General features: G+C 42.3%; 1 protein-coding gene across 6 annotated transcripts in view; it reads left to right on the top strand.

Annotated features, from left to right (window-relative positions):
* FGF13 (fibroblast growth factor 13) overlaps window positions 1-24231 on the top strand; it is a 510824-nt gene that overhangs the window by 261464 nt on the left and 225129 nt on the right. For 5 of the 6 annotated variants that reach the window (XM_007507358.3, XM_007507356.3, XM_007507357.2 and 2 more), the window contains one exon: window positions 21364-21531. The exons of the other annotated variant lie outside the window; for it this stretch is intronic. In XM_007507358.3, the coding sequence (XP_007507420.1) occupies window positions 21364-21531 (168 nt within the window). The remainder of the gene's footprint in view (window positions 1-21363; window positions 21532-24231) is intronic. 6 annotated transcript variants of the gene reach the window in all.

Genomic DNA, 24231 nt, shown 5'->3' on the forward strand with positions numbered 1-24231 from the left:
TCAATTTCGAGCTCTACCACTGTGTGACTTTGCCACTTGGCCAATTCCCCTTCGTGAGACTTATTTCCCTCCTCTGTAAAATGAGTGGGCTGGACTGGATGGCCCCTCAGTTCTTTTTCAGCTTTTGATTTAGGGTCTTGTAATCCTCAGAGCTAAGGCTCAAACTGAAGAGAAGGAAGATGACTCCAGTCTAGGCTCATAAGCCATGAAGGGGAGGAGTTGAAGAGAGCATCCCTGCTGGTAGGAGAAGGTAGGAGGACTTCCACCATGGTTCCTCCTGGTGTTCCCTTCTTTGCTTGAGAGTGGCTCTCATGCCCAGCCCATATGCTGGGTCTTGACAGTTCTTTATCTCAATATGAGCCAAGCTTACTGCTTGAGAAGGACCCGTAGCCACCACTGCCAAGGAATGTGCCACTCTGGGGAAATGGGAGACATCTGGTGAAGTGGGAGGAATTAGGAACTGAGAGGAAGTGAGGTTCCAACACATACACCTTAATGGCATGCTAGCTTTCTACACCACAACACTGCTCCTAGGTGGAACTTTAGGGGGATTTGGCTCTTTAGAGGGCATCTGGCCAAAGATGCTCCATTTACAGGTAGTAAATCTGAGGCCCACAGAGGGGAGAGACTCAGCCAAGATTACACATTGAGCCAGTGGTATAAAAGGCATGAGAAATCTGTTTTGCGACTCCCATTCCACCACAACATGTTGCATCTTTGTGGTTAAAAGTCTAAAAATGCTCTCTCTGTATCTCTTTCTCTCCCTTTCTCTTTTCCTTTCATTTCTCCCTCCCCACCGCACCTTTATCTCTTTCTCTGTCTCTCTTGCACACATACACATATTCTCTCTCTGTCTCTTTGTCTCTGACTCTGGCTCTGACTCTGGCTCTCTCTCACGCTCTCTCTCTCTCTCTCTCTCTCTCTCTCTCTCTCTCTCTCTCTCTCTCTCTCACTACACACACACACACACCCTCTCTCACCATCCCTCACCATCCCTCTCTCTCCTGGTTCTCCTCTTCCCTTCTTTCTAAATTATGCTGTAATGAATTAGTATGTATGTGCTTGTAAAGGACAGCGAGGTGATGCAGTAGACAGAATGCCAGGGCCTGAAGACAGGAAAACTTATATTCCTGAGCTCAAGTCTGGCTCTTCCTAGCTGTTTCATTTAACCCTGTTTGCCTCAGTTTCCTCATCTGTAAAATGAGATGCAGAAGGAAATGGCCAGCCTCTCACTATCTTTGCCAAGAAAACCCCACATTGGCTCATGAAGAGTCACTCACAACTGAGAAATAACTGAAAAACAACACACACATATATGTATATATACATATATGTATGTTTGCATATCTTCATTGACTATTGAACATGCACTGTCACCCTCCCATTTCAGAGAGAGGAATCCTCTTCTAGAACCTTTTTCCCATCATGTGTTCCATCCTACTAAATCCCATTTATACCCCTGATGTCTAATTTATCCGTTTTGTGTTGGGATCTCTGGTTGGCCTTGCTTAGGAGCCATATTCTATGCCTCACCTGCTATTCCACTTGTGCCAGCCTCTGGAGGACCTGGCTTGGTAGATGGATATGGACATCCACATTCTAGAATGTCTCCTCCATAAACATATTCCCCTGCATTTGTACAGTTAGGAGCTTGGAAGGACTTGAGAGATCATTTGTCCCCAGTTAGTTGTTTTACAAATGAGGAAACTAAGGTCCAAACAGTTTAGATGTCCCCTTTTAGATCTTCCAGGTCACTAGTAGCAGTGTGGGAGATTCAAACCCTGGACCTTTAACTGTTCCTCCATTTCTCTTTCTGTTGTCCCACTTGGCTTCTCCTCAATAGGCATTGCTCTCTTTGTGGCCTAACATTTTCCTTTGGATTCAGATCCTGTCAGCCTTGGTGCTGACTGTCTGAGCTCTACCTGCTGTCAACTGCACAGTGAACACCTGCCACCAGCTTCTAAATGGACATGGCTATGCACAGCAGAACCAAGCCCACACCTGTCTTGCCCTACTGAATCCTGGGGATTGATGTTGTTCTCTGAGTCCAGCCTGCCATCTGGGAGTGGTGTCGCTCCAGGGCTAGACCCTCTTTGCCAAGCAAGGAGATACAGATGTCACGCAGGATAGAAGCAAACATTCTGTCTTTTCAAGGAAAGAATATGTGTTATTCCTCCCATTCTGTTATAGGGCCCATCACATAATGCCTAGTGTCTAAGCATTGTCCCCTCATCCCGCAGCCATTAACTATGTCTCCTGGAGATACTCTTGGAATCAAATTCAGAACCTCCATTGAATTTCTTTAGGAAACAGATTTTGAGGTCTGTGTGTTCCTTTGCCTTTTTTTATACCTAAGTCTAACTGAGGAGCCCATCTATTAAAGGAAATCAGAGGCTTTTCATGGCTGATACCAGAGGAGATGATCATTTAGCCATAGTCAGAGATGTGATGGAGCCAGCTGGAACCTGCAAAGTGTTTGTTAAATTTTCAAGTTGATCTTTTTACATGTTGGAAATAAGGACTGGGTTTATTGTTTCACTGATTTCCTAGACTTAAGAAAGTGATCAAGAAAATATCAGTGAAGCAGATTAATATTAAATGTGTCATATGTACATTGTTTTTTTGGCGAGCCAGTTGTTAAACATTTACCAGCTGATTGTATCTTCATTTTAATGGCCTCCTTTTTTCTGGGCATCAGTTAAAGGAGATCTAGACCAATGGTGTCAAATTCAATTAGAAACAAGGACCATTAAACCATAATAATGATCTCTTTGGGCCACATATTAACTTAGAAAACCACATGCCAACATTATCTATGTTCTATTGTATTTTCATTTATTTTGTTAAATATTTCTCAATTACATTTTAATTGGGTTCATGCTGTACTTGGGAGTGTTGTGGCCCAAGGGCAGCATGTTTGACACTTCTGATTTAACCTATTGTACCTTCTGTTGGAGTTGGAATGCAGATCAAAGCATACTATTTTTCACTTTAGTTTATTTGGGTTTTTTGTTTTATATGAGAATTCTCTTACAAAGATGAACAATATGGAAATATGTTTTGTAGGACAATACATGTACAACCCAGATCAAATTGCTTACCAGCTCTGAGAAGGGGGAGAGGAGGGAGGGAGGGAGACAATGTAGATCATATAACTTCAGAAAACTTATGTGGAAAATTGTTATTGCATATAATTGGTAAAATGAAATATCTCAAAAAAAACTTACCCTACATTTCTGGCTTCAGCTTCCCTTTTTTCCTTTCACAGATTCTATACTCCTCAAATTAGAGTACCCGTCATCTCTCCGAAATGCCCTTATTCCCTGCTTGGTGACTTTGCTCAGGCCATCAGCTAGAATGCCCTTTCTTTCCCATCTGCACCTGTTTGATTAACTGCCTTTCAAGGCCTCATTCAGAAGACAGATCTGTCATGGTACCTTCAATGATTCTTTCTCTCCAGTTTCTTCTGACTCTACCTGATATCTCCCTTCTCAGATCTCTCAGAACCCTCTGCTTGGACCTCTCTTGGCCCTTTATCATATCCTCATTTGGATTTCCCCCCCTTATACCATACAACTTGACTATCTTATTACACGTGAAGCGTGAGAATGATGTAGCACAGACATTCTAATCCCTAAGGGCGCCTCACAGAGGCAAAGTGATTTACCCAAGGTCACACAGTAATAAGAGTTTGAACTGGAGTGGTGGTTGTCACCCAGTGACAGAGAAACAGAGACTTGTGCCACGGGCCCAGTGGCTGCTTCTAGGAGACTGCTGTGGGGGGCGATAAAGTGAGAACAAAGCCTCTGGCACATCGTAGATACTTAACACATGCCTGCAAACTTGAGGTGCTCGAAGACGGGCAAAGCTTCCTATTTTAACTAATCATTCTTGTTAACTAAGAGTTCTGTTGTTTTAGCTACTTTTTCCTGCCTTGTAGAAAATCCCCAGGAGCCTAGCCTTCGTTACAACTCTGTGCCCCAGAGTCATTCACAGATAATGAATCAACTTGAACCCAGGCCTTCCACCTTTCAGTTCATTGCTCTTTCAGTAACAGCAAACTGCAGTTAATGAGTTGAATTCATTTATTTTTGTAGTTGTTAGCTCTCAAAGAAGGAACTTAACCTAGAGAAGGGAAACTATCTTGTCTTTCACTAGTTTTGGTCCCACCTTGTTCTTTAGATTCTGCAATGGAGCTATATAATGGTGAATTGGCTGAGATGAATGAAGGCTCCTGGTCTGCCCCCATTCCCTCTTGGTCTTGATTTTCACGTTATGTCACAGACCCCTTAGGTAGTAGTCAAATGAGGCTTATGCTTCCCTTCTCAGAATCATGTTGGTAAAAACACTGGATTAGCAAAGAAACCAATTCTATTGAAATAAAGATGTATTCTGTAAAATGAGTAAGAGAAGGAAATGGCAAACCACTCCAGTACCTCTGCCAAGAAAATCCCAAATGGGGTCATGAAGAATCGGACACAACAATAACAATGACTGGTGACAGGCTCTGGATCATTTGATTTAGTGATAAATTAATATTATATTAAATGAAATGAAAATTAATAACAAATTGAAATATTTAAACACATAAATTAATAATGGGATATTATGAAATTATAAAGTAAAAATATTGATAATTGAAATAAAGATGTATTTTTCCCATCTTTGTTCAAAGTCCTCCTGAAATTTGGCCACAGATCTCTTGGTAGTCATGGAAGGGCATGTTTAAGAACCTCTGATCTAAATAGAGCTACCAGTCCTGACAACCTGAGGAAGGGGGCATTCAGCTGTGTTCTTTGGCATTGTCTAGCCATACTATCATAAATTTGAAAATTCAACAGCAGCAGCCATGAATCTCCTCTGACTTGTGGTGCCAGAATCTAAGTGTGTCAGCTGATGGCTCCAGAGTGACTGTGTTACCCTCTATTCCCAATCATGCTGTTCATCTGGGTCATGTCATTGTGAGTGCCCTTTAGCACAGGTAAGGCCATTGTATTTGACCATCTTGACTTGTCCCCAGTATGGATGGACTTGCTCCAGAATGAAGACTTTTTCCTCAAAAGCAAATGTTCTGTGTCGAACTCCTTTCTCTGGTCTATGGTAATTTGCCCCCTTACAGATAGACTCTACCCTCTCTCTTCATTATGAGAAGAAAATCAAGACAAATAATTCCCCTGCAGAATTTCTCCCTTCAGCAAATAAGACTGTTATCAGAGGCTCCTCGGGGGCTCTGAGGACATCAGTCAGCAGAATGTGATTTGTCCTTGGCAGGGCAGGGGAAGGGTTATTAAATTAAAGGAGCAGGCACTCCTTCCATCTGGTGTAGGCGGTGGGAGAAGCTAGTCAGTGCTCATTCATCTCCCTTGGCCAGCTGCCTTGCTTTCCCCTCCTTTATTTTGTTATCTGCCTCTTTTGACTGGGCTTCGGTGGAAGCTCATGGCTACTGAGCTTGACCAGGAGTGGGCTAGGGTCATCCACCCTAAAAGGGCCCAGTCAAGGAATAAAGACATTGTGTCCAGGCTTCCTGGCACCTCCAATCTCATAGGAAACACTAGACTATCATCTAATTGTTTTGAGGAGACTAGTCCTTAGATCATGTGGACTACCTTTGTTTTTTCTGACTGGTTAAATGAAAGAGACAGGGAGAAAGAAATTTATGTAAGGAAGAAAAATAAGACTGAGAAAGAGGTTCAAAGGAAAAGAATGCTAGCTTTCAATTAAACCATTGCCATTTAGAGTATCCTATGCAATCCCTACCCAGTTTTCAGCCATACATATTTACTTGATGCTTATATTGCTCTATTGAAATCCAAAGGGGTATCCTGTTATCCCCAATCTTATAAATGCTTATCTTAGTATAACTAAATAAGTTTGCATTTCTATTTGCAAATTTGCAAATCTAAAGAAATGAATCCACCAAAGCAAATAAATATCTGAATTAGTTTGTTTTTTTTTTGATTGACTCATGGAGATTTCTTGGAACCTTCATTTGCTCAGCAAACATGTACTGTATGTCAGTGTCCTGTACCTAACACCTTCAGCAAACAGTATTTCTATTCAGTATTTATCTGCAACTTTCCTCATTCCTTTTTACATGCATCTCACAGGATCATCCATTTGAACCTCTGAGAAGATCCTGTGTCCATTGGATTATGAGGCCCTTTAGGGCAGAGACTGTCTTTCGGGCCTTTTTGTATCCCTAATACTTAACACATATATATATAGTAGGTGCTTAAGAAATATCTACTCATTGATTGATGTAGAGCTAGAAGGGATATTGGAGGACCCTTAGCTCACCTGTTGATTTATTATCCTTATGGAATCTTTGTCTAAAGCTCTATGAGATATACAGAATGCATTGTAACCTTAAAGCCACTCTGTCTAATCATTTTCCTTTTATTGTATACGTGGAAGCTTCTGCAAAATCTCCAGCTTGTTTTGCTCTCCCTATAAAGTAGAAGCTACTCTCAATAAACCTTGCCTTGAAAGCCATCAGTTTCATGGTCCTCCAGATAGATGCCCATTGTATTAGCATCATCCTTCTTATCGCCTTTTGGCAAGGCTTAACAACCAATCCCCTTACTTTATGGAGGAAGAGAACGATGTCCAGGGAGGAGGGCAAGTGATTTGGAATCATCATATAATCATAGGTTTTTGTTTAGAAGAGTGCTCAGAAGCTATCAAGTCCTCTCCCTCTTTTAATAGATGAAAAAACAGAGGCACAGGCCAATGAGGAGGTTTGTACAAGGCCATATATATAATCACACATCTAGAGCTGGAAGGGACCTCAGAGGCCATATCCAGTGTCTTTCATTTTACAGAGTAAGAAACTGAAACCCAACAGAGGTTAAAGTGACTTGTCTAGGGACTCACATAAGATTATAAATCTGGAACAGGAAGGGACCTCAGAGGCAGTCTAGGCCAATTCTCTCATTTTGCAGATCAGTAAACTGAGGGCCAGAGAGAAATGACTTGTCCAAGATCACATGGATAGCAAGTGGTAGAGGCAGGTTTTGAATCAAGAGCCTTTGAATGCTCTACTTGAACCTCTTTCTCTTATCTCATTAGGGCTCATTTTCTATGATGACACCAAATCACTTGCCCTCCCTGAGCATCATCTATTCTTTGAAGGGAGGAGAGGTGACTTCAGTGATCTCCAAGATCCCTTCTAGTTCTACATCAACCAATCAACCTCAAGGGAACTTATTTTTTTCACAGGTAAAGCTAGTAGAAGGAGCCCCAGGTCTACCTGGTTTTACTAAGCTGGAAGAGTTTAGGGTGGAGACCCCAGGTCAAATGGCATGTATGGCAGTTACAGGCCAATCCTGCTCATCCACATTGTTGATTGCTAGGCAGTAAATCTTTTGGCCATAGCCACTCATGAAACAGGTGATGATGAGTATAAAAATAGCTGATTATGTAATGCAAACTATAATATTTAATGAAATAATGTGATGAAAGTTAAAGGGACTATTCGTAATAATATTAAGGAAATAATGGTAGCTCTTCATGTAAGTATAGCACATTAAGGGTTACTAAGTGTTCAGGCCTGTTAGATTTTTGGAATTTGAAAGTGGGACAAAATAATAGCCCCTCCATGTGTCCTAGATGCCAGATGCTTAATGGGCATGGTCCTCATCTTGGAAAGCCTGGTCCTCGAACCTCATTTAACCAGCTGGGTTTGTAGGGAACACGGGGGAAGTTTAATCCAAGTGTTTATGATTCATTTACACCTAAATCATTAAATGGTATTTTAAGGACAGTTGATGGCTCCAGGCTTTTAAAATAATCATACTGCTTTTCTCTTAAACAGAAACAGCTGCCAAGAGTAAACAAACTCAAATACCATTTGCTGTGAAATTCCTCCCGCCCCAATTTGGAGTAGGCTCTAAGCTGGCATGGAAGCTTCCATCTGTATTCTCTGCAGTGATGGTCCCACTGGGTAGGAATGCTTACACCCTTTTCTGAAAGGGCTGTCTTTGTCCAAAGGCCAGTTTATAAGGTTGCCCTGATTTCTGGCCTGTGTAGTAGAATGAGCCTTGAAGGTCTTAATATGAGGAGAGACCCAAGTTGTTGTCTTGGCTCCTACTCTAGGCTTGGGCCATTCATTGGATGGGCAGCTTAAGCCCTCTGAGACCCAGTTTCATTTCTAAATAAAATATGTCTGTGTGGGAGAGAAGGCAATAATATCTATACTTCCTACCTTTCTAGGACTGATTTGACAGTACTCAACTTTTAAAGGGCTTTAGAAATAACAAAGTGGATGTGTGATTATCTACTCATAGTAGTAGCACCAGCTCTCTTCTCCTTCTCTTTCCCCTTCTTCTCCTCCTCCTCCCCCCCCTCTCCTCCCCCCCCTGTCCCTCCACCTCCCCCCCCCCCCTCCTGTTCTTCTTCTCTGGACACCTGGGTTTGAGTCTCATGACTACTACATGCCAGTTGTGTAACCTTAGAAATTAGCATTTATAAGGCACCTACTATGTGCCAGGCACTGTGCTAAGTAATTTACAAATATTATCTCATTTCATTTTACAACAGCCTGACAAGGCAAGTGCTATTATTAACCCCATTTTACAGCTTGAACAAGTGAAGCAAACAGTGGTTGATTGGCTTGTCCAAGTTCTCCTAGCTAGTAAGTGAGTGGTCTGAGGGCACATTTGAACTCCGAACTTCCTGGGTTCAGGCCTAGCACTCTAACTACTGACTTACCAGCTACCTCTGCTGATTACTTCCCTTCTCTGAGCTTTGGTTTTCCCATTGGTAACATGGGGATAGCACTTGGTATTCTCTGTCATATGGGATTGTTGTAGGGAGAGTGCTTGGAAACCTTAAGGTGGTATGGAAGTGTGATTTATTATCAGTTTGTAGCATCAGAGGAGCCGAGATTGAGAGCTGAAAGAGACCCCAGGGACTGTCCTGTGTGATTTCCTCAGTATACAAAGGAGAAAGAGAAAACTGAGGCCCAGGGTCTTAGGATCCTAGATCCAGAACTGGAAGAGGTCCAGGGAGGACCTGGCATCTCCGATTTCAGAGGTAGTGATCATTTCCATTGCACTACATCATTTTCTGGTTTTTTAAAATGATGATGACAATAATAATGTTATAATCATTGAGACTAGAAGAATGAGATGATGATGATGATGATGACGATGACCATGACCGCTAAATGAGAGACAACACAGTTAAATGGATGAGAGAATTGGCCTTGGTGTTAGGAAGACCCAGGCTCCAATTATATACTGACTATACAATGCCAAGCAAGTCATGTAACTTCCCAACTCTTATTTCTAAATTGGAGAAGGTGCTGGTTGGCATTGGTAAGGGAATTCCTTACCAGATCCCATGAAAAAAATCATAGGCGTGCTTTAAGTAGTGATAGTGAGGATGATGATAATGATAACTCATGCTTATATAATTCTTGAAGGTTTTACAAACCTTACAAAAATAAGGTACATCATTTCAATTCTACTGATGACGACGACCATGTTATTATCCCTATTTTTTAGGCAGAACTGCTGAGGCTCAAAGATGCTCATTAGCTTGCCCAAGACCCCATAAGTAGTAAGTGAAAGAGACAGGATTAGAATTCAGGACTTCCTGAATCTGTGTCTTGAATTCAAAACACCCTGCATCACTGTCTCCCTTGAAAATATTTTAGGGGCATTTAAAAAAGATTCTCTCCTTTTGTAAGGCTTTTCTTTTTGGTGAAATCTGACCACTTTGGACTGTTTTGGGAAAAATACCCACATGGCTGATTTTTCTCTGAGGATTAGATGCTGGCTGTCAGCCTTTCCTCCTCTTCCCCCACCCCCAGCCCCACTTTGAGGCAGCCTCCTCTAAGAAAATGATTTGTGCTTCCATATTGACTACTAAAATGCTGTAATTAGATAAAAATAACTTCCTTGTGAAGAGCTCTGGTGTGCCTTGTGATTGACTATTGAGAGAAAGGGAAGAAGGAACAGAAAGGAAGACAAACTGGTAGGTCTGAAGAGATTTAGTGAGCAGGGCCCTGGGGCATCAGTCTTTCACAGTTTGGGGACAGTATCTGGGGTGATTGCTTGGTGAATTTGTTGGAAGCAGCCCAGTCAACTGGAAGTCAAGAGACAAGAATTCATATTTGCCCTCTGCTATTTAATTAGGTGACCTTGAACAAAATCTTTCCTCTCTCCAGGCCTCAGTTTCCCCCTTTTTCAACTTAGAAAGTTGGGCCATAGTGGGGGTTCTTCACTTTTTTGTTTCATAACCTCCTTGGGCAGTCTAGTGAAGACTATGGACACCTCCTCAGAACAATATCTTTAGATGTACAAAATAAAACATGTAGGACTACAAAGGAAAACCATTACACAGAAATAGAGTTACCAAAATATTTGAGACCTCAGCTTAAAAATGCTGGGTCTAGATGGTTTCTGTCACTCTTTCCAAAGCTTTACCTATTGCTGAGACTAGAACAGGAACACCCAAGGAGGAGGCATGCTACCAGTGACTGTTGATCTAATTAAGCCAGCTCCCAACTCTTTTGGAATATCAGGGCTCTTGGAGACTCCCTGCTTCTTGGGTATCTTTGGTCCACCTGGTTTGAAACTGGGATGTCTTTTCAGAACAGTAAATAAAAGCCAGGATAGCAGGATGGAGAGGGTGCTGGTGGTATGTCATCCTATACTTCATGGAAGATTGAAGGAGGGGAGCAGCTGAGTGGCTCAGTGGATTGAGAGTCAAGCCCAGAGATGGGAAGTCCTGGGTTCAAATTTGGCCTGAGAGAATTCCCAGCTGTGTGAGCCTGGGCAAGTCACTTGACCCGAATTTCCTAGCCCTTATCACTCTTCTGCCTTGGAATACACAGTGTTGATTCTAAGGTGGAAGGTGAGAGTTTTACAAAAAGAGTGAAAGGAAGGCTCTCAGATGACAGAATCTGGAGGGTGAGAATCCAGCAATTTGGCAAGGCAAGGGTGGACTGTTCCCCAAGACAACTGGTGAGTGTACTGCAGAATCAACCTTGGCTCCTTGAGATGTGCTGACCTTAAAAAAAACTAGAAAAGATGGCTAGGGGAAGATCTAGCAATTTAGTTTGCAAGGAGGCCCAAGGGAAGTTCAGGATCAAAGGTTGAGTAACTTTCCAAGATGTTCCTCTGAGTTGCTATGATGTCATTGGAGCTGTCTGATTGAAGCTATATTAGGAATTGTAATAAAACTCAGAGAGATAGCTGTTGCCTGCCAGTCTGTCTGTCTGTCTGTCTGTCTGTTGCCCCTGGCCCAGGTCAGAGTAGCCTGATCCAAGGGAATCAATTTGGAAATCATTGCTTTAGCTTGCTGGAAAGATGCTTTTGAGCTTGTTAATTGCATTTGGGTCAAGAAGGAAAATTTCATGAAAAAGCAATCACAGTGGAGTCGAGCTGGTAAGAGGGCAAGTAAGCATTGATAATGGGTAATCACATCATTTCTGGGAGCTGTGGCCGGAAGGGAGAGCCCCCTCCACCTCCAAGCTCTTGTGAATGTACAAGTGACCATTCTGTTCTTCCTCCCTAATGTGCTTAGAGAAGTTCAGTTTGTTCTGATGTGAGGAATGCTTAAAATAAACAAGTAGATTTCCACCCAATGAACAGGCAGGAAGTCAATAAAAAGCAACGTTTCCTCCTGGATCACTTTGACCAAATTTGCAAGAGCTCATACTACTTATCAGGAACATGCTGCATCTAGCTACCTGAACTTTTCTCTTAAGATAATCAAAATGGTAATAATAATAGGAGCTGACATTTCAGTGGTATTTATCTTACCTCCATTATCTCCTGTTAGGCAGAGAGCCTTGGCATTACTGAGGCACACCTGGGCACAGCAGGCCCATGCCCTGTGCACCTGTGACATTTTCTCATTTGACTGTGGCAACCATTCTGAGATAGGGAACATGAGCGTTTGGATCCCTGCTTTCCAGATTATTAGGGAGTGTGGCAGAGATACAAGAGAGCTGGGCTTGGAGATGGGAAGACCTGGGCTTGATTTCTGCTACTTCTTGTGGCCTAGCACAAGTTAGTTCCCCTCCAAGTGATTCTCTGGGACCATAAGGTGAAGAGTGGATGCTGATTTGATCTCCTTTGGGGCTGGGGGGTTCTCATTGGAAGTTCTTGACACCATTGAAGTCAGAGGCCCAAGTAAAAAGAATTCCAGTAACTGAAAAAGCATCTCCCATTTAAAAAATGCTTTACGGTCTGCAAAGCACTTTATATGTTACCTCATTTCATCTTTACAAGCCTGGGAAGTAGGTGCTGTTATCATCCCTCTTTTTCAGATGAGACAGCTGAGGCTTAGAGTGGTTCCCAGGGTCACACAATAAACTCTCTGAGGCAGCATTTGAATCCAAGTCTTTCTGACTATTTCTGCTATTCTGTAGTTGCTCCAAAGTGACTTGAAGACTTCCCCTAAGAAACACAGTGATAATATGGCAGAGAATACAAACTCCTATTTTCTGACCTCAAAGTCAGTGTCAGTGCTCTTTCTTCTCTCTCATACTCCCTTCATGTGACTGTCTGTGAAAGTGCTATGACCATCCACTCATCCATACATTCACTCATTCTTTCCTTTGCTCAGCATTTGAGTTCAAATGGGAGAAAGATCACTGTGAGTTCTAGGAGCCTAAGAAAACTTTATGCAGGAGGAGGGATTAAAGGGGGGGGGTTAGAGCAGGAGTTACATTTGGATTTCTGGAGCAAATACTTTAGGCAAGACATACTAGTCAGAAGAAGCAATATCTGCAAAGACAGGTACCTAAAGATAGTAGAGAAAGGAGAGATACGGAAAAGATAGGGACGTTTTCAAGGGCCTCAAATATCTTCTCCGGAGTTCATCATTTTTTCCGTGGGCAGTGAAGAATGCTTATGGGTGCAGGCCATTGCCAAGCTGGAAGTGATGTTTTAGGAAGATAGCCTGGCACAATGTATTTGGAGTAGATTGGAGAGAAACTAGTGCTGGAGAGAGAAGGAAAAGCAGAAGACTATCTCTGCTGTGGAGGAGCTCACAGATAGGGACAACATACAAAAGACCATGTACAAGGAAACTATGTACAGTATAACTAGGAGATCATCAACAGAGGAAAGGCACTAGATTTAAGGACCATCTGCAGAAAAGGCTTCCTGTTGAAGTGATTCAGATATGATAGGCGTTAAAGGCCTAAAGAAGATGGAGGCCAGGTAAATGAAAGGAAGAAGAGTTTTGAAGGAAGGATCAAGAAGACCTAATATGATATGAGGGGGAAGAGAGGTATCAAAGATATGGCAGGGGTGGTAGCTTGGGCTGAGTAGGAAGGTCCTTGGATTGGAGGACAGAAGGCCTAAGCATGAATCTGCCTTTCATGCTTAGGACTTCCATGACTTTAGGCAATTCCCTTTTGCTCACCGGACATGAGAATAATTGGCCTACACAGTGATGGTGAATCTTTTAGAGACCAAGTGCACAAACTACACCCTCACACTGCATATGAGACGCCCACCTTACCCCAGACAGGGGAGCGAAGAAGTGCTCATATTGGGCTGCTGGGTGGAGGGGTGGGTCATGTGAGAAATGTCTTCAGGCATGCCTAGAGAGGGTGAGGGGAGCAGCCCCCTCCAGCATGGCACACGTGTCATACGTTTACCAACACAGACTTCGGCAATCTCCAGGTCTTCCTTCCAGATCTCACAATCCAAGACTAAAGGTTTTTAAGAACTTCATATGCTGTCTCCATGGTATCTAATTTCCTAACTGGCTGACTGGTGTTATTCAGTGAAGTGAATCACTCACTCATCACTAGGTTTAGCATCTTTTTAATGATCATTTGGGATAGTTAGTACAGTCTTTGAACCCATGTGGCCATTCTTTCTTGGAAGCAATTAGGGGCTAAAGAACTGGTACATTCTTACCCTCTATCTCAGGCAGTAAATGGAGAGAGAAGAATGTAGGTCTGCTACCAACATGTCCTTTGGTAGATTTGGTTTTCTACCATTGCCACTACTCCATCATGACCACAACACTGCCACCCCACCATTATTTTTTGCTTCTCCTGAGAAAATGCCTGCAGAGTTTTCTCTGTGTTTCCCATGTTCTAACTATTTTCATAGCCTGGTTGGTTGCTCCAACTGTGACATCTACTGGCCTCTGAGCAGTGGCAGCCTTTTAGTTACCTCCCAGTTTGGAAGCTCATTCCACTTGAGCATCATGTATCATTAATTAAGGGTGATGAGTCATCTTTGTCAAGAGTTACTTTAATAGCAAAAAAAGGGTCCTGTCTCCTGAGAAGACAAGGCTTTCTTAGCAGCCCTGAGGCTCCAAGATGGTGAACAAGCACTTCATTTGGCCATTGCAGGGCCCCAGCACTGATTATATATTGCTGAAGTGTCATGGGCCTTTGCTTTAGTACTTAGTTTCCTATCCTGTTCTTGATTGGATTTCTTTCTTTGAATAAAGAAAAGGAACCTAGTTGGAGCTGGAGCATGAAGCTAATCTAGTTGGAGATAATTGTCATTTGTCCATGTAAAGTGGTACCATTCGAACAGTACTAGCTCTGGAGTCAGATACCTCAAGTCCTGCCACTTCCTGTCTGAGTGACCCTGGCCAAGAGACATCCCTGCTCTGGGCCTTCACTTTACTCATCTTTAAAAGGGGAGGGTGGAGGTGAGGTAAACTACTTGACCTTTAAGATCCTTTTCATCTCTAGTCCTCTGATTTAATTCTGGCCCCCAATTTGTGGGAAACAGCCTCAGAGAGGAAGTCACTTGCCCAAAGACTTCCTACTTATTAACAATAATAATGAACATTTATGTAACATTTTCTATGTGCTAGGCACTTTACTGTTGTTATTCATTTGATCTTCACGCCAACTCTGGGAGGTGGGTGCTTTTATTATCCTCATTTTACTGATAAGTAAACTGAGGCAGCTAGAGGCAAAGTTACTTGCCCAGGGTCACACACTTAAGGAAGTGTCTGAGGCTGAACTCCAGTCCCTTTGTTCTGTCCACTGCGCCACCTAGCTGCCAGAAGGAGATCTCAGGATTTTCACATCTTGAGCCATTGTAATTACCTCTTTTGGGAGTTATGAAGACCCGAGTTCAGTTCTCACCTCTGACACCATCTGTGCACCCCTGAGCAAGTCACTTCTTTTTCTCAGATGCTAATGGGACATAATCAAGCCTGGGTGTGGGAGATACAAATGAAATGATGGGCAGGAAACCCTTTGGGAACGTTAGAGATGTCAGTTACCTCTCTTCTCACGTAGTTGAAATGGGTGATGTCACTGACATATCAGATGGGGAGCCACTTAGCTCCTTACTAGAAATCTTCATCTAATAAAATCCTTCATGCTTGTTTTACTTTTAAATGATACTTAATAGGGGAGATTAATGATAAAATTTGTATAGTGTACGAAAAGAGCATGGGTCTCTCCATAGGAAGCCATCAGTGATTGTTCAATCCATTTGTCTTCTCGAAAAACATTTCCGTATGGATTTAAAAGAGAAATTATATTGAATTTCCACCAACTTTCTATTAAAGGTTTCATTAGAGATGAATGAGGTTTTAACTGAATTCTAGTGAAAGAATCACACATTTAGAAGAGACCTCATCAGGAATGTTCTTGTAATTGTTTAACGACAGGCTCTCCAAAAACTATCTGCATGGTGCCCTTTTTAGCTACATTTATTAAGCACTTACTGTATGCCAGTCTCCATATGAAACACTAGAGATAAAAAGAAATGCCAAAGCATATTCCTTGCCCTTTAGGAGCTTACCTTCGGACTTGGGAGACAGTATTTAAACAACTAGATATGTACAACCTATCTACAGAGTAGAGAGGAAGGCATCAGCACTTGGAAGGACTGAGAAATGACTTCTGCAAGAAGTGGAATTTGAGTTGGGAAATCAGGGAAACCGAGGGAGAGCTGAGGGAGTAGAGCATTCCGGGCTTGGCGCTATAACCAGCAAAGGCATAGAAATGGGAGATAGGGTATTTTATTCAAAGGAATACAAGGGCATCAGAGTAAATGCATCATAAAATGGATAGGAAAGCAAGAGCAGGAAGGAATCAATTTAGGAAGAGCTTCACATTCCAAGCTAAGTAGCTGGCCCATTCTACATGAGGATTGCTCTCATTAGTAAGATTTTGGTGGTGTTTTTCTCCCCCCTTATATCTAGAATAAACTTATCTCATTGTATTTTCTCCCCATGACTCTTGGGTCTGCAATCTGGAGCCTAATTAAAAAAAAACCCTAATTCCTCTGTGATGTATTGGACCTTTAAATTCTTGAAGATATATAGCAGCTAGGTGGCTTAGGGGGTTGAGAGCCAGGCTGAAAGATGGTTGGTCTTGGATTTGAATCTTGCCTCAGACACTTATTAGCTGTGTGACCCTGGGAAAAGCCCTTAACCCCCATTGCCTAGCCTTTACCACTCTTCTGCCTTGGAACCAATATAAAAGGGACTGATTCTAAGACAGAAGGTGAGGACTTTTAAAAAATTCTTGAAGATAGTTCTAATGTTCCCTGAGTATTCTTTTCTTCAACCTAAATATCCAAGTTCATTGGACCAGTCTTCTTGGATGGTTTTCCAAGTGGTCCTCTCTCTAATTCTGGTCATTTATGATCTGGAATATTGTTAGCTCCATCAGCCCTGAAAAAGGCCAGAGAATTGTATCCCCTCTACCATGTTCTTCTAATGTCACAATTCTAATGTCTGTTCCAACTTGCTTTGTACAGGGCTCCGAGCTAGACCCTGTTATTTCCAGCAATAAAACAGTATTCTGACCCAGATAGCACCTACAGTCTAGTGAGGGAAATTGGGGTACAGGTGGGTGGGGAAAAGAGTTTTAAATAAACCTAATTGAAATTAGAATATGGAAACAATGAGAGCTAAGCAGTTTAATGGGATTTCAGAAAGAAGATATATATGTACACACATCCGTCCGTCCATCCATCTATCCATCCATCCATTCATCAGTTGGGGGTATCAGAAAGGCTTTATGCCCAGGGAGACTTTAGCCACTATTGTGAAGGCAGTGACTTCACTATGCAGAAATCCGTCTTACGTCACCCCCCCTTTCCCTTTGGTATTTGTTTTTCTGTTGGTTTTGTGTTTAGAATATGGAGTGTTTGTGTGTGTGTGTGTGTATGTGTGTGTGTGCTGTGTGTGTGTATCTCTTCCTGGTGCTGGGTCCAGCCTTTGGGTGAGGTGGGCTGTCCATACTGACCCAGTTGGCCCCCTCTCTCAAAGGTGAGCTGGGACTTAGCCAAATGTAACCCCAAAGTTTAATTCTGCTCCTTCATACACCTTGTTGGGTACCCTCAGTATTGGAAATCAATAGTTATGTTTTCTCTCCTGCTCTGGAGAGTGAAGGTCACTGCTGAACTTTTGATATGGGAAGTAATATCTTTGTAGATGCACCTCACATATCAATGCTGATGAGCATGGTTTCCTCTAAACTATGGCTAAATACAGTATTGCCAATGGCAGAAGAAAAAGATGGCGGGATGAAGACAGAGGAGTGAAGAAATAGAAAAATGCAGGAGAACCTCTGTGGGCCTTATTTCTTCTTCTGATTTTGTATTGAAGGAGGCCAAGAGCCAAAGTCATGAACGATTAGCCAAGACTGGGGCCGGACTTTATCAATAATAGCGCCACTTCACAATCTGACCCGCTAAAGCCATTCCCTCCTTCCTGCTGCCCACACATAAGCCTGGACAGGGATTCCTCAGCCCCTAGGAGTCACTCAGCTCAGACCCAGAGCTGAATGAACAACTTCTCACAACTGGACTATTGGGGTTGAAGCCCCAGTCATGCAGGAGAGGAGGGACCTGGTTTGCCAAGTCCTGGAAACATTCCAATTGTAAAGCCCAATGTTACTTCTCATCAGCATATTGCCTGGATGATCAGGGGCCAGTGCAGAAAGACTTTCTGAGCTGCAGGTGATAATATGGCTACTACCCATTCTGAAGGATATGATGGGCAGAGAGAACTGTCTGTTATTGGATGAACAGCGGTCTAGCCTGTCCCACCTAGCCAGAAGGCTGAAAATACTGCAGCCTTCAGAGTGAATCGAATTACCCTAGACTCTTTGACCCTATTATTTTTATTCCCCGTATCTCTTATTTTTCTCATTTTTGGTTTTGGTCTTCCACGTTGATGTCATCTCTTCCTACTGGATATCATTATTGTTCTTTTTTGACTAGACACTGACATACAACAGAAATGCCCTTTCTGTCTGGTCTCATTTTTGCCATTTGGACTTTGATCTTTCCACTGTGGCCATTGGGACAGACCACTTATTCTTGCTTCATCTGTGCCTAACCCAAAGTCTCTGTACCGAGGAGTCTTGGACATCTCAGCCCTTAACTTGTGCCTCTACCCACACTCCCACCCCTCTCCTTGTCTATGTTTGTTGATGTACCTATGTTTTCAGGCCTCCTTCCCTAGGTGTCTGGGGATCAGAGAGGGAGGATTTTGTGTTTGTTCTACATGGTGGACCCAGTTGAATCCACTAGCTGACACCTTCATGGATGTTGTGTCAGTAGTTAGGAAAGACGAAAGAAACAAATTTGAAGTAGAAGGAAGCAAAAAAACATGGTGACAAGATAGAGGAAACCCCCTTTTCCAACCTTGTTGCAACAGATGGATTTTTTTCAGCAACCTCTGTTTCCCTTCTGGAACCACCAAGCACTGAAGAACATATACACTCTGTCGCCAGTATACAACTCCCCTTTGCCACTGCTGTCAATGGCAGAACAACCAAGACACCTTCTTGATATTAGATAGAAGACTTTGAAATGAATATATTTTCTGAACTCTTCCTCATCCATCATGAATTCTAACCTTTCATTCTGCGATTTCCTATATGGTAGTAACTCTATCTCCATGTTGCTACAACTCAGCGAAGAGTCAGCAGTTTGGCCCCTTTGCATATGCCATACCAAGCCACTGGTTTGATGGACTCCGAGGTTAGAAATGGCAAGTAGCTCTAGTGTGGACCCAGCCAAAGCCACAAAGCTTGGCCATTAACTCCCAGATTCCCGAGGCAATCTCCCAAGCCCATGCTTATTGCTCAAACAGATGACTTGTTAAAGCCCTCATTAAAGAAGTGAGACACCTTTGGCACTAGCTGAATTCAATCTGATGGGGAAAAAAACAAAAAGAAAAAAAAGAGAAAGATTTGTGGGAAGCAGCTGCCTTGGATTTCAGTGACCTCTTTGCTTCCTCAGTCATAATATATTTTTGTCTTGGCACTTGGATCAGTCATAACATCCTTTTCACTGTAATACAGTGGTATGTTTCAGATAACCCACTGTATCTAATTAAGCCCAAAAGATGGCAGCTTAGGGCTTTTCTGGGGATTGATGACTAGCTGGAGAAGCAGCTGATTGGTGATACAGCCAAAGCTCTTTCCTTTAGTCAGGCATTAATTTTACAAAATGCCTGTTTGTGACGTCATTAATGCAGCTATAAAACAAGAATGGGGAACGGATTTCTGAGACTTATTAGAATTTTCTGAAGAACAAATTCCCTTTCTGTTATCAAAACCTGCTCGTTTTTCATTGCTCTTCCATTTTATCTTATATCACCAGTATGGCAGTGTATAGTTAGGAACATGGAACCCTCAAATGAAATGTAGTAGTGGTCATCCTTTATGGGTGACTCTTTTTCTCGGCTTCCCAATTTGGAAGGTTTCCTGGGATATTTTGGAGGAGTGAATCCAAAATCTCTTTTGAGCTATGATGCTAAGATTTGGAGTCTGTACTATCATAAATATCTGTTTGTAATGGCAAATGATTCCACATGCTTTGGAATCTGTTTCCAACAAAGAACTATCTCCACAAATGGAGCCCCGAGATGTTATCATCATCATATTCCTAGGAGATAAAAGAAACTCTCTGTCGAATCAAGCTTCCGTGCTGGGGCAACATAATATTTTTGATTACTGCTGGTGAAATTGACTAAAATATTCATCACCTTCCTGCATAATTTAATGACTCATAAAGAAGACAACAATTCTGAATGGGGGCAATCTATCAACGACTTGTTCTGAACTCATAATACTCAAGCACAAGTGATTTTTCTTTTGTATCCCACTTTTTCTCAAAGTGAAAAGAAGTCCATAAAACTCATTAAGATCCCACTCTCTGATCTTTCACCCAGTCACAAAATGTTATTGCCAATCATGGGAACATCTCGTTCTCTGGCATTGCAACCTCAGGCTGTTCTTGAGAATACTTCAGAATTATTCTTACCATAACGAGTTTGCCATTGGTATCTCTCCCGAGGAATCCATGTGGAGTTTAGACATTTGGGGGTGTACCGTGAGTCAACAGCTCATTAATCATAGATACAGAGACAGTGACTCACAGGGAAAATGGAATGGCCTAATTGTGGAGAGAATGAAATATCATCATTCAGTAATGTGGTCAGTCTTCTGTTTGGTTTTGGGTTTGGTTCTGTGTTTTTTCTAATAAAGGTTGAACCAGTAATGACTTTGGTGGGTGGGCAACTAGCAACCCCAAGAACGGTGTAGTTGGGGACATCTTTATTCAGTAGGGAGAGAATATATGAACCTTAGCTGCTGGGACTGATAAATATATGTGCATACAGAGACAGAAGGGAGATGTGATGATGGGGGTGGGGATGGTGGTGGGGTGGGAGTGGGTGTGGGGTGGAGAGTGGCTCTATAATTTACCTGTTTGCTTAAACAGAATGCCCAGTAGCCCTCAAGAAATAAGTACAGTGTCTGTCTTGATTGATAACGTCTGTTCTCAGCCTAATGGCAACTTTATTTAAATGCCAATTGCTGCCCCTATTTGGAAGTCTTAGCACATTAAGATATTTGAGATAACCCTCATTTCCCTTTGGGAGTCAAAGAGTAAACACAAGTCCAACTGGTCACTTTGTCAGGCTCAGCGAACAGTGTTTTGGGTATGCTAGTCGTCCTTCATCTGGGCCAGCGGCCAACAGATAAACCAGTAGGTTGAGAACAGACATGTAATCACAGGCACGTTCCCCTAATTTGCTGATAATTGATGGCCTTTAGCCAGTGCTACCTAGAATGTCTATGCTGAACCTTCATTTACTACATACAGCATTTACATAGTATGTTTTTACAGTCAGCTCTACTTCTTGGCACAGCATAATATGATAATATTTTCATTGAATCTGCAATAACAGTATGAATTGCCAAGTACTTATTCTCTAGGCAGTGAGATGTTCAACCGAGTCACTTTAGAAAAAGTTCACTAACTCAGTGGATTTTTTTGGACTCTTAGAAATGTTGTTTGATTTTCTTCCATGGGAATAGGGTTGGTATAAGTTGATGGCTACTTTTGAGAAGCTCTAACTTGAGTTCATTTTGTTATGTGGTGACCACAGTGCTGGATGACGCAACCCCTGGCACACAGGAATACATTATGTTACGGCAAGATTCCATCCAATCAGCGGAATTAAAGAAAAAAGAGTCCCCCTTTCGTGCTAAGTGTCACGAAATCTTCTGCTGCCCACTGAAGCAAGTGCACCTCAAAGAGAACACAGAGCCGGAAGGTTTGTGCACGCCGGATCGGTGTTTTTGTTTATTTTCTCTTGTTCTCCTTTCTTTCTCATTCATTTCTATTGTGCGGTGTGCTGTGCGATTTCTTTCAGGCCTGTGTCATCCCAGCATCTCTGAAACAGGAGGCCAAGCACACTCTGTGCTGCTCCTGCTTGCCTGTGACAGTGTTATACAGTCTCCTTTGGGACACTGTACAATACCGATCATTGCCAACTGCCACCGGCTGCTTTTCCCCAAAAAAATATTCTCAGGTTCCCCCTACCCCAATCATTATGCTGGCCCTTTTTGGCTGCCAAAGTCGCTTTGCTACTACTTTGCATTCCCAAAGTGGCAATCGGCCCATAGATGGCCCTTAAAAGAGAATGCAAAGATTGCTCAACATTTCCAACTCTTCTCTGCTTTATAAGGCTTCCGCATCTTCAAATGCTCATGATGGTTGCAATTCTGGGGAGTGGGAAAAAGACAGTCTATGTAATGCACGGCCAGTTACTTTCGGGGAAATGAAAATGCATGCCTTTAGGAAATGATGTGTATAGGATGTTTTCTTCCTTTTCAGCCTAAAGTACAGGTTTGTACAATTCTTCAAGTCACTAATTACATTGAGACTTAAATGAAACACTCAGTCCTTTATATGGTCAGTCTACTTTATAACATCTCATTTTCTCTCAAAGCTCTCATTTACTTATTTTGAATGACTACAGAGAAACCACGATACACATTGTCCATCCATATCCATTTCAGCATCCCAAACTCACCTCGGGGGTATAATAACTTGCAGCTTAATAAATATGTAATTGGAAGTGACCTTGGTGTTAACTTTAATGAAAGGTGTTATGCATGTGCTTTCTAGGTTGACAATATGGGAGGAGACACAAGTTCCATGTCCATTGGCTGCCATTGTACCTTTGATTGCATGAATGGTTCGTGTGTCAGTTCATATCCTCTCCTAGTGCTCTGGTCACATAATTGAGATCCTTTTTAGTGCCTAACATTTGGGGAACGTTTGCCTTATGATACTGTTCTAAGGAAGGAAGTATAACAACGTGCATTTTCTCTTTTCCGTATCGACTTGGGAGTCATCGGGTTGCCATCTCTAGTTCTGAAAATGGAACTAACATCTTATTGGAATGGTGTCTTAGCACCCGCCATCCTCCATCCCTTTCTTTTTCCTTCTTTTTTTTCTTGAATGGAGTTGCAAATGTTAGAATAGGATACTTGAACTAACTTCTCGACATATTTTTTGCATCCGAGCTGTCACTGTTGCAGTAAATTCTGCTGTCAAGACTGGTTCATCTGAAAGCATGATCCTGACCTACGGCATTGAGTAAATTAGTATTGCAGGGGTTCGTTTGGGAAGATGAACTTGCAGGTTGTTCTTCTAGGTAATGAAGGATTTAAGCAGGGCAAAGGACTTGCTTACTGACCAAAGCCAGTATTCCAGCCATGTTTTCTTCCTAATTATAATGCAATGGTTAATACAGCCATAAGAAAGTCGATACACACAAAAAGCCAGTCTGGGGTGGAGCGGAGAAGGGAAGGGTGTTGCTGTGGTGGGGAGGTTCATTAAGAAGAAAGTAATTAAGCAGTAACCTTGTCATAAACTGATTTTCTATTAAGTTGTGTACCTGAATTCATTAGCATCTTGTCCCTTACCCCTGTCCTGACAATATGCAAGCTTACCAAGGTATGTATCCCTGACAATTTCCAAAGGCTTTGTCATTCCTATGTGATATATTATTTCATTCTGAATGCTTTCCTACTACACAATCCCAAGGAGAAAGGGCAATAGCTTATATCCTTTTTAAGATTCATTGGCCTTTACCATTTATTCAGATTTCATTTCAGCCACATGGGTGGTGGAGTTGCCTGTAATTATACTTGAGTAGTGGGGTGCTAGTCATTGCTTCCCGTTAATACTGAGATTGAAAGTTTTTACTGAGAGTCTCATTCAGTCTCTCTTCTTGCCTGGCCAACATCTCTCTCCCTCTTTCTACGAATTGTTTGGCAAAAGAATTAGACCCACCTAAGACTTTCTGGAATTATGTTAGTGTCCTATTAGGTCCAGCTAGGATCCTGGCGAGGATGATCTTTCAGAGAAGGGTCTGCCACTTGTTAGACGAGCTCTGATTACCCAGTCAGAAAGAGAATACTCTCCAAAGCTTTGCCAATTAGCTGGGCCCTAGAGACCATCAGTCAAGGATCAATGCATCACTTTTCACTTAAACAGGGGAATAATGCCAAGAAGCACCGGACCAGACTTGTGTTGGACTCTGACATTCGCTTCCAGCAGGCACATCATCTGTGAGTTTGGGGAGATATTGGCAGATCATGTTGGCAAGAGGAAAAAGATGATTCTGTGGCTCACTTGAATGCCCTTCCTTCTGGTGTATCAATTGTATCTCTTTTGAAGGTGCTGGGGCATGGCTGTGTTACCAGTAATGACAGAGGTAACTGTGAGCCAGGTTGCCATTGTATTTGGAAAGTTCCTTCTCTTCAAAGACTGCTCTAACTTGAACCTTTTCTCTGACTCCAGAAGAGATTAAAGTAAGGCAGCTTGAAGGGACCATGGTGACACCATGGTGCTTTGTTTTCGATTTGGTATGGATTCACAGTGGAAGCCTTTACTAATTCATAAATATGAGTTTACCTTTTCTTGGTTTTTCAGAGATGAGGCCAACATGGCAAGTGGAAAA

The sequence above is a fragment of the Monodelphis domestica genome, chromosome X (assembly GCF_027887165.1).
Source record: "Monodelphis domestica isolate mMonDom1 chromosome X, mMonDom1.pri, whole genome shotgun sequence".
Classification (NCBI taxonomy): Eukaryota; Metazoa; Chordata; class Mammalia; order Didelphimorphia; family Didelphidae; genus Monodelphis; species Monodelphis domestica.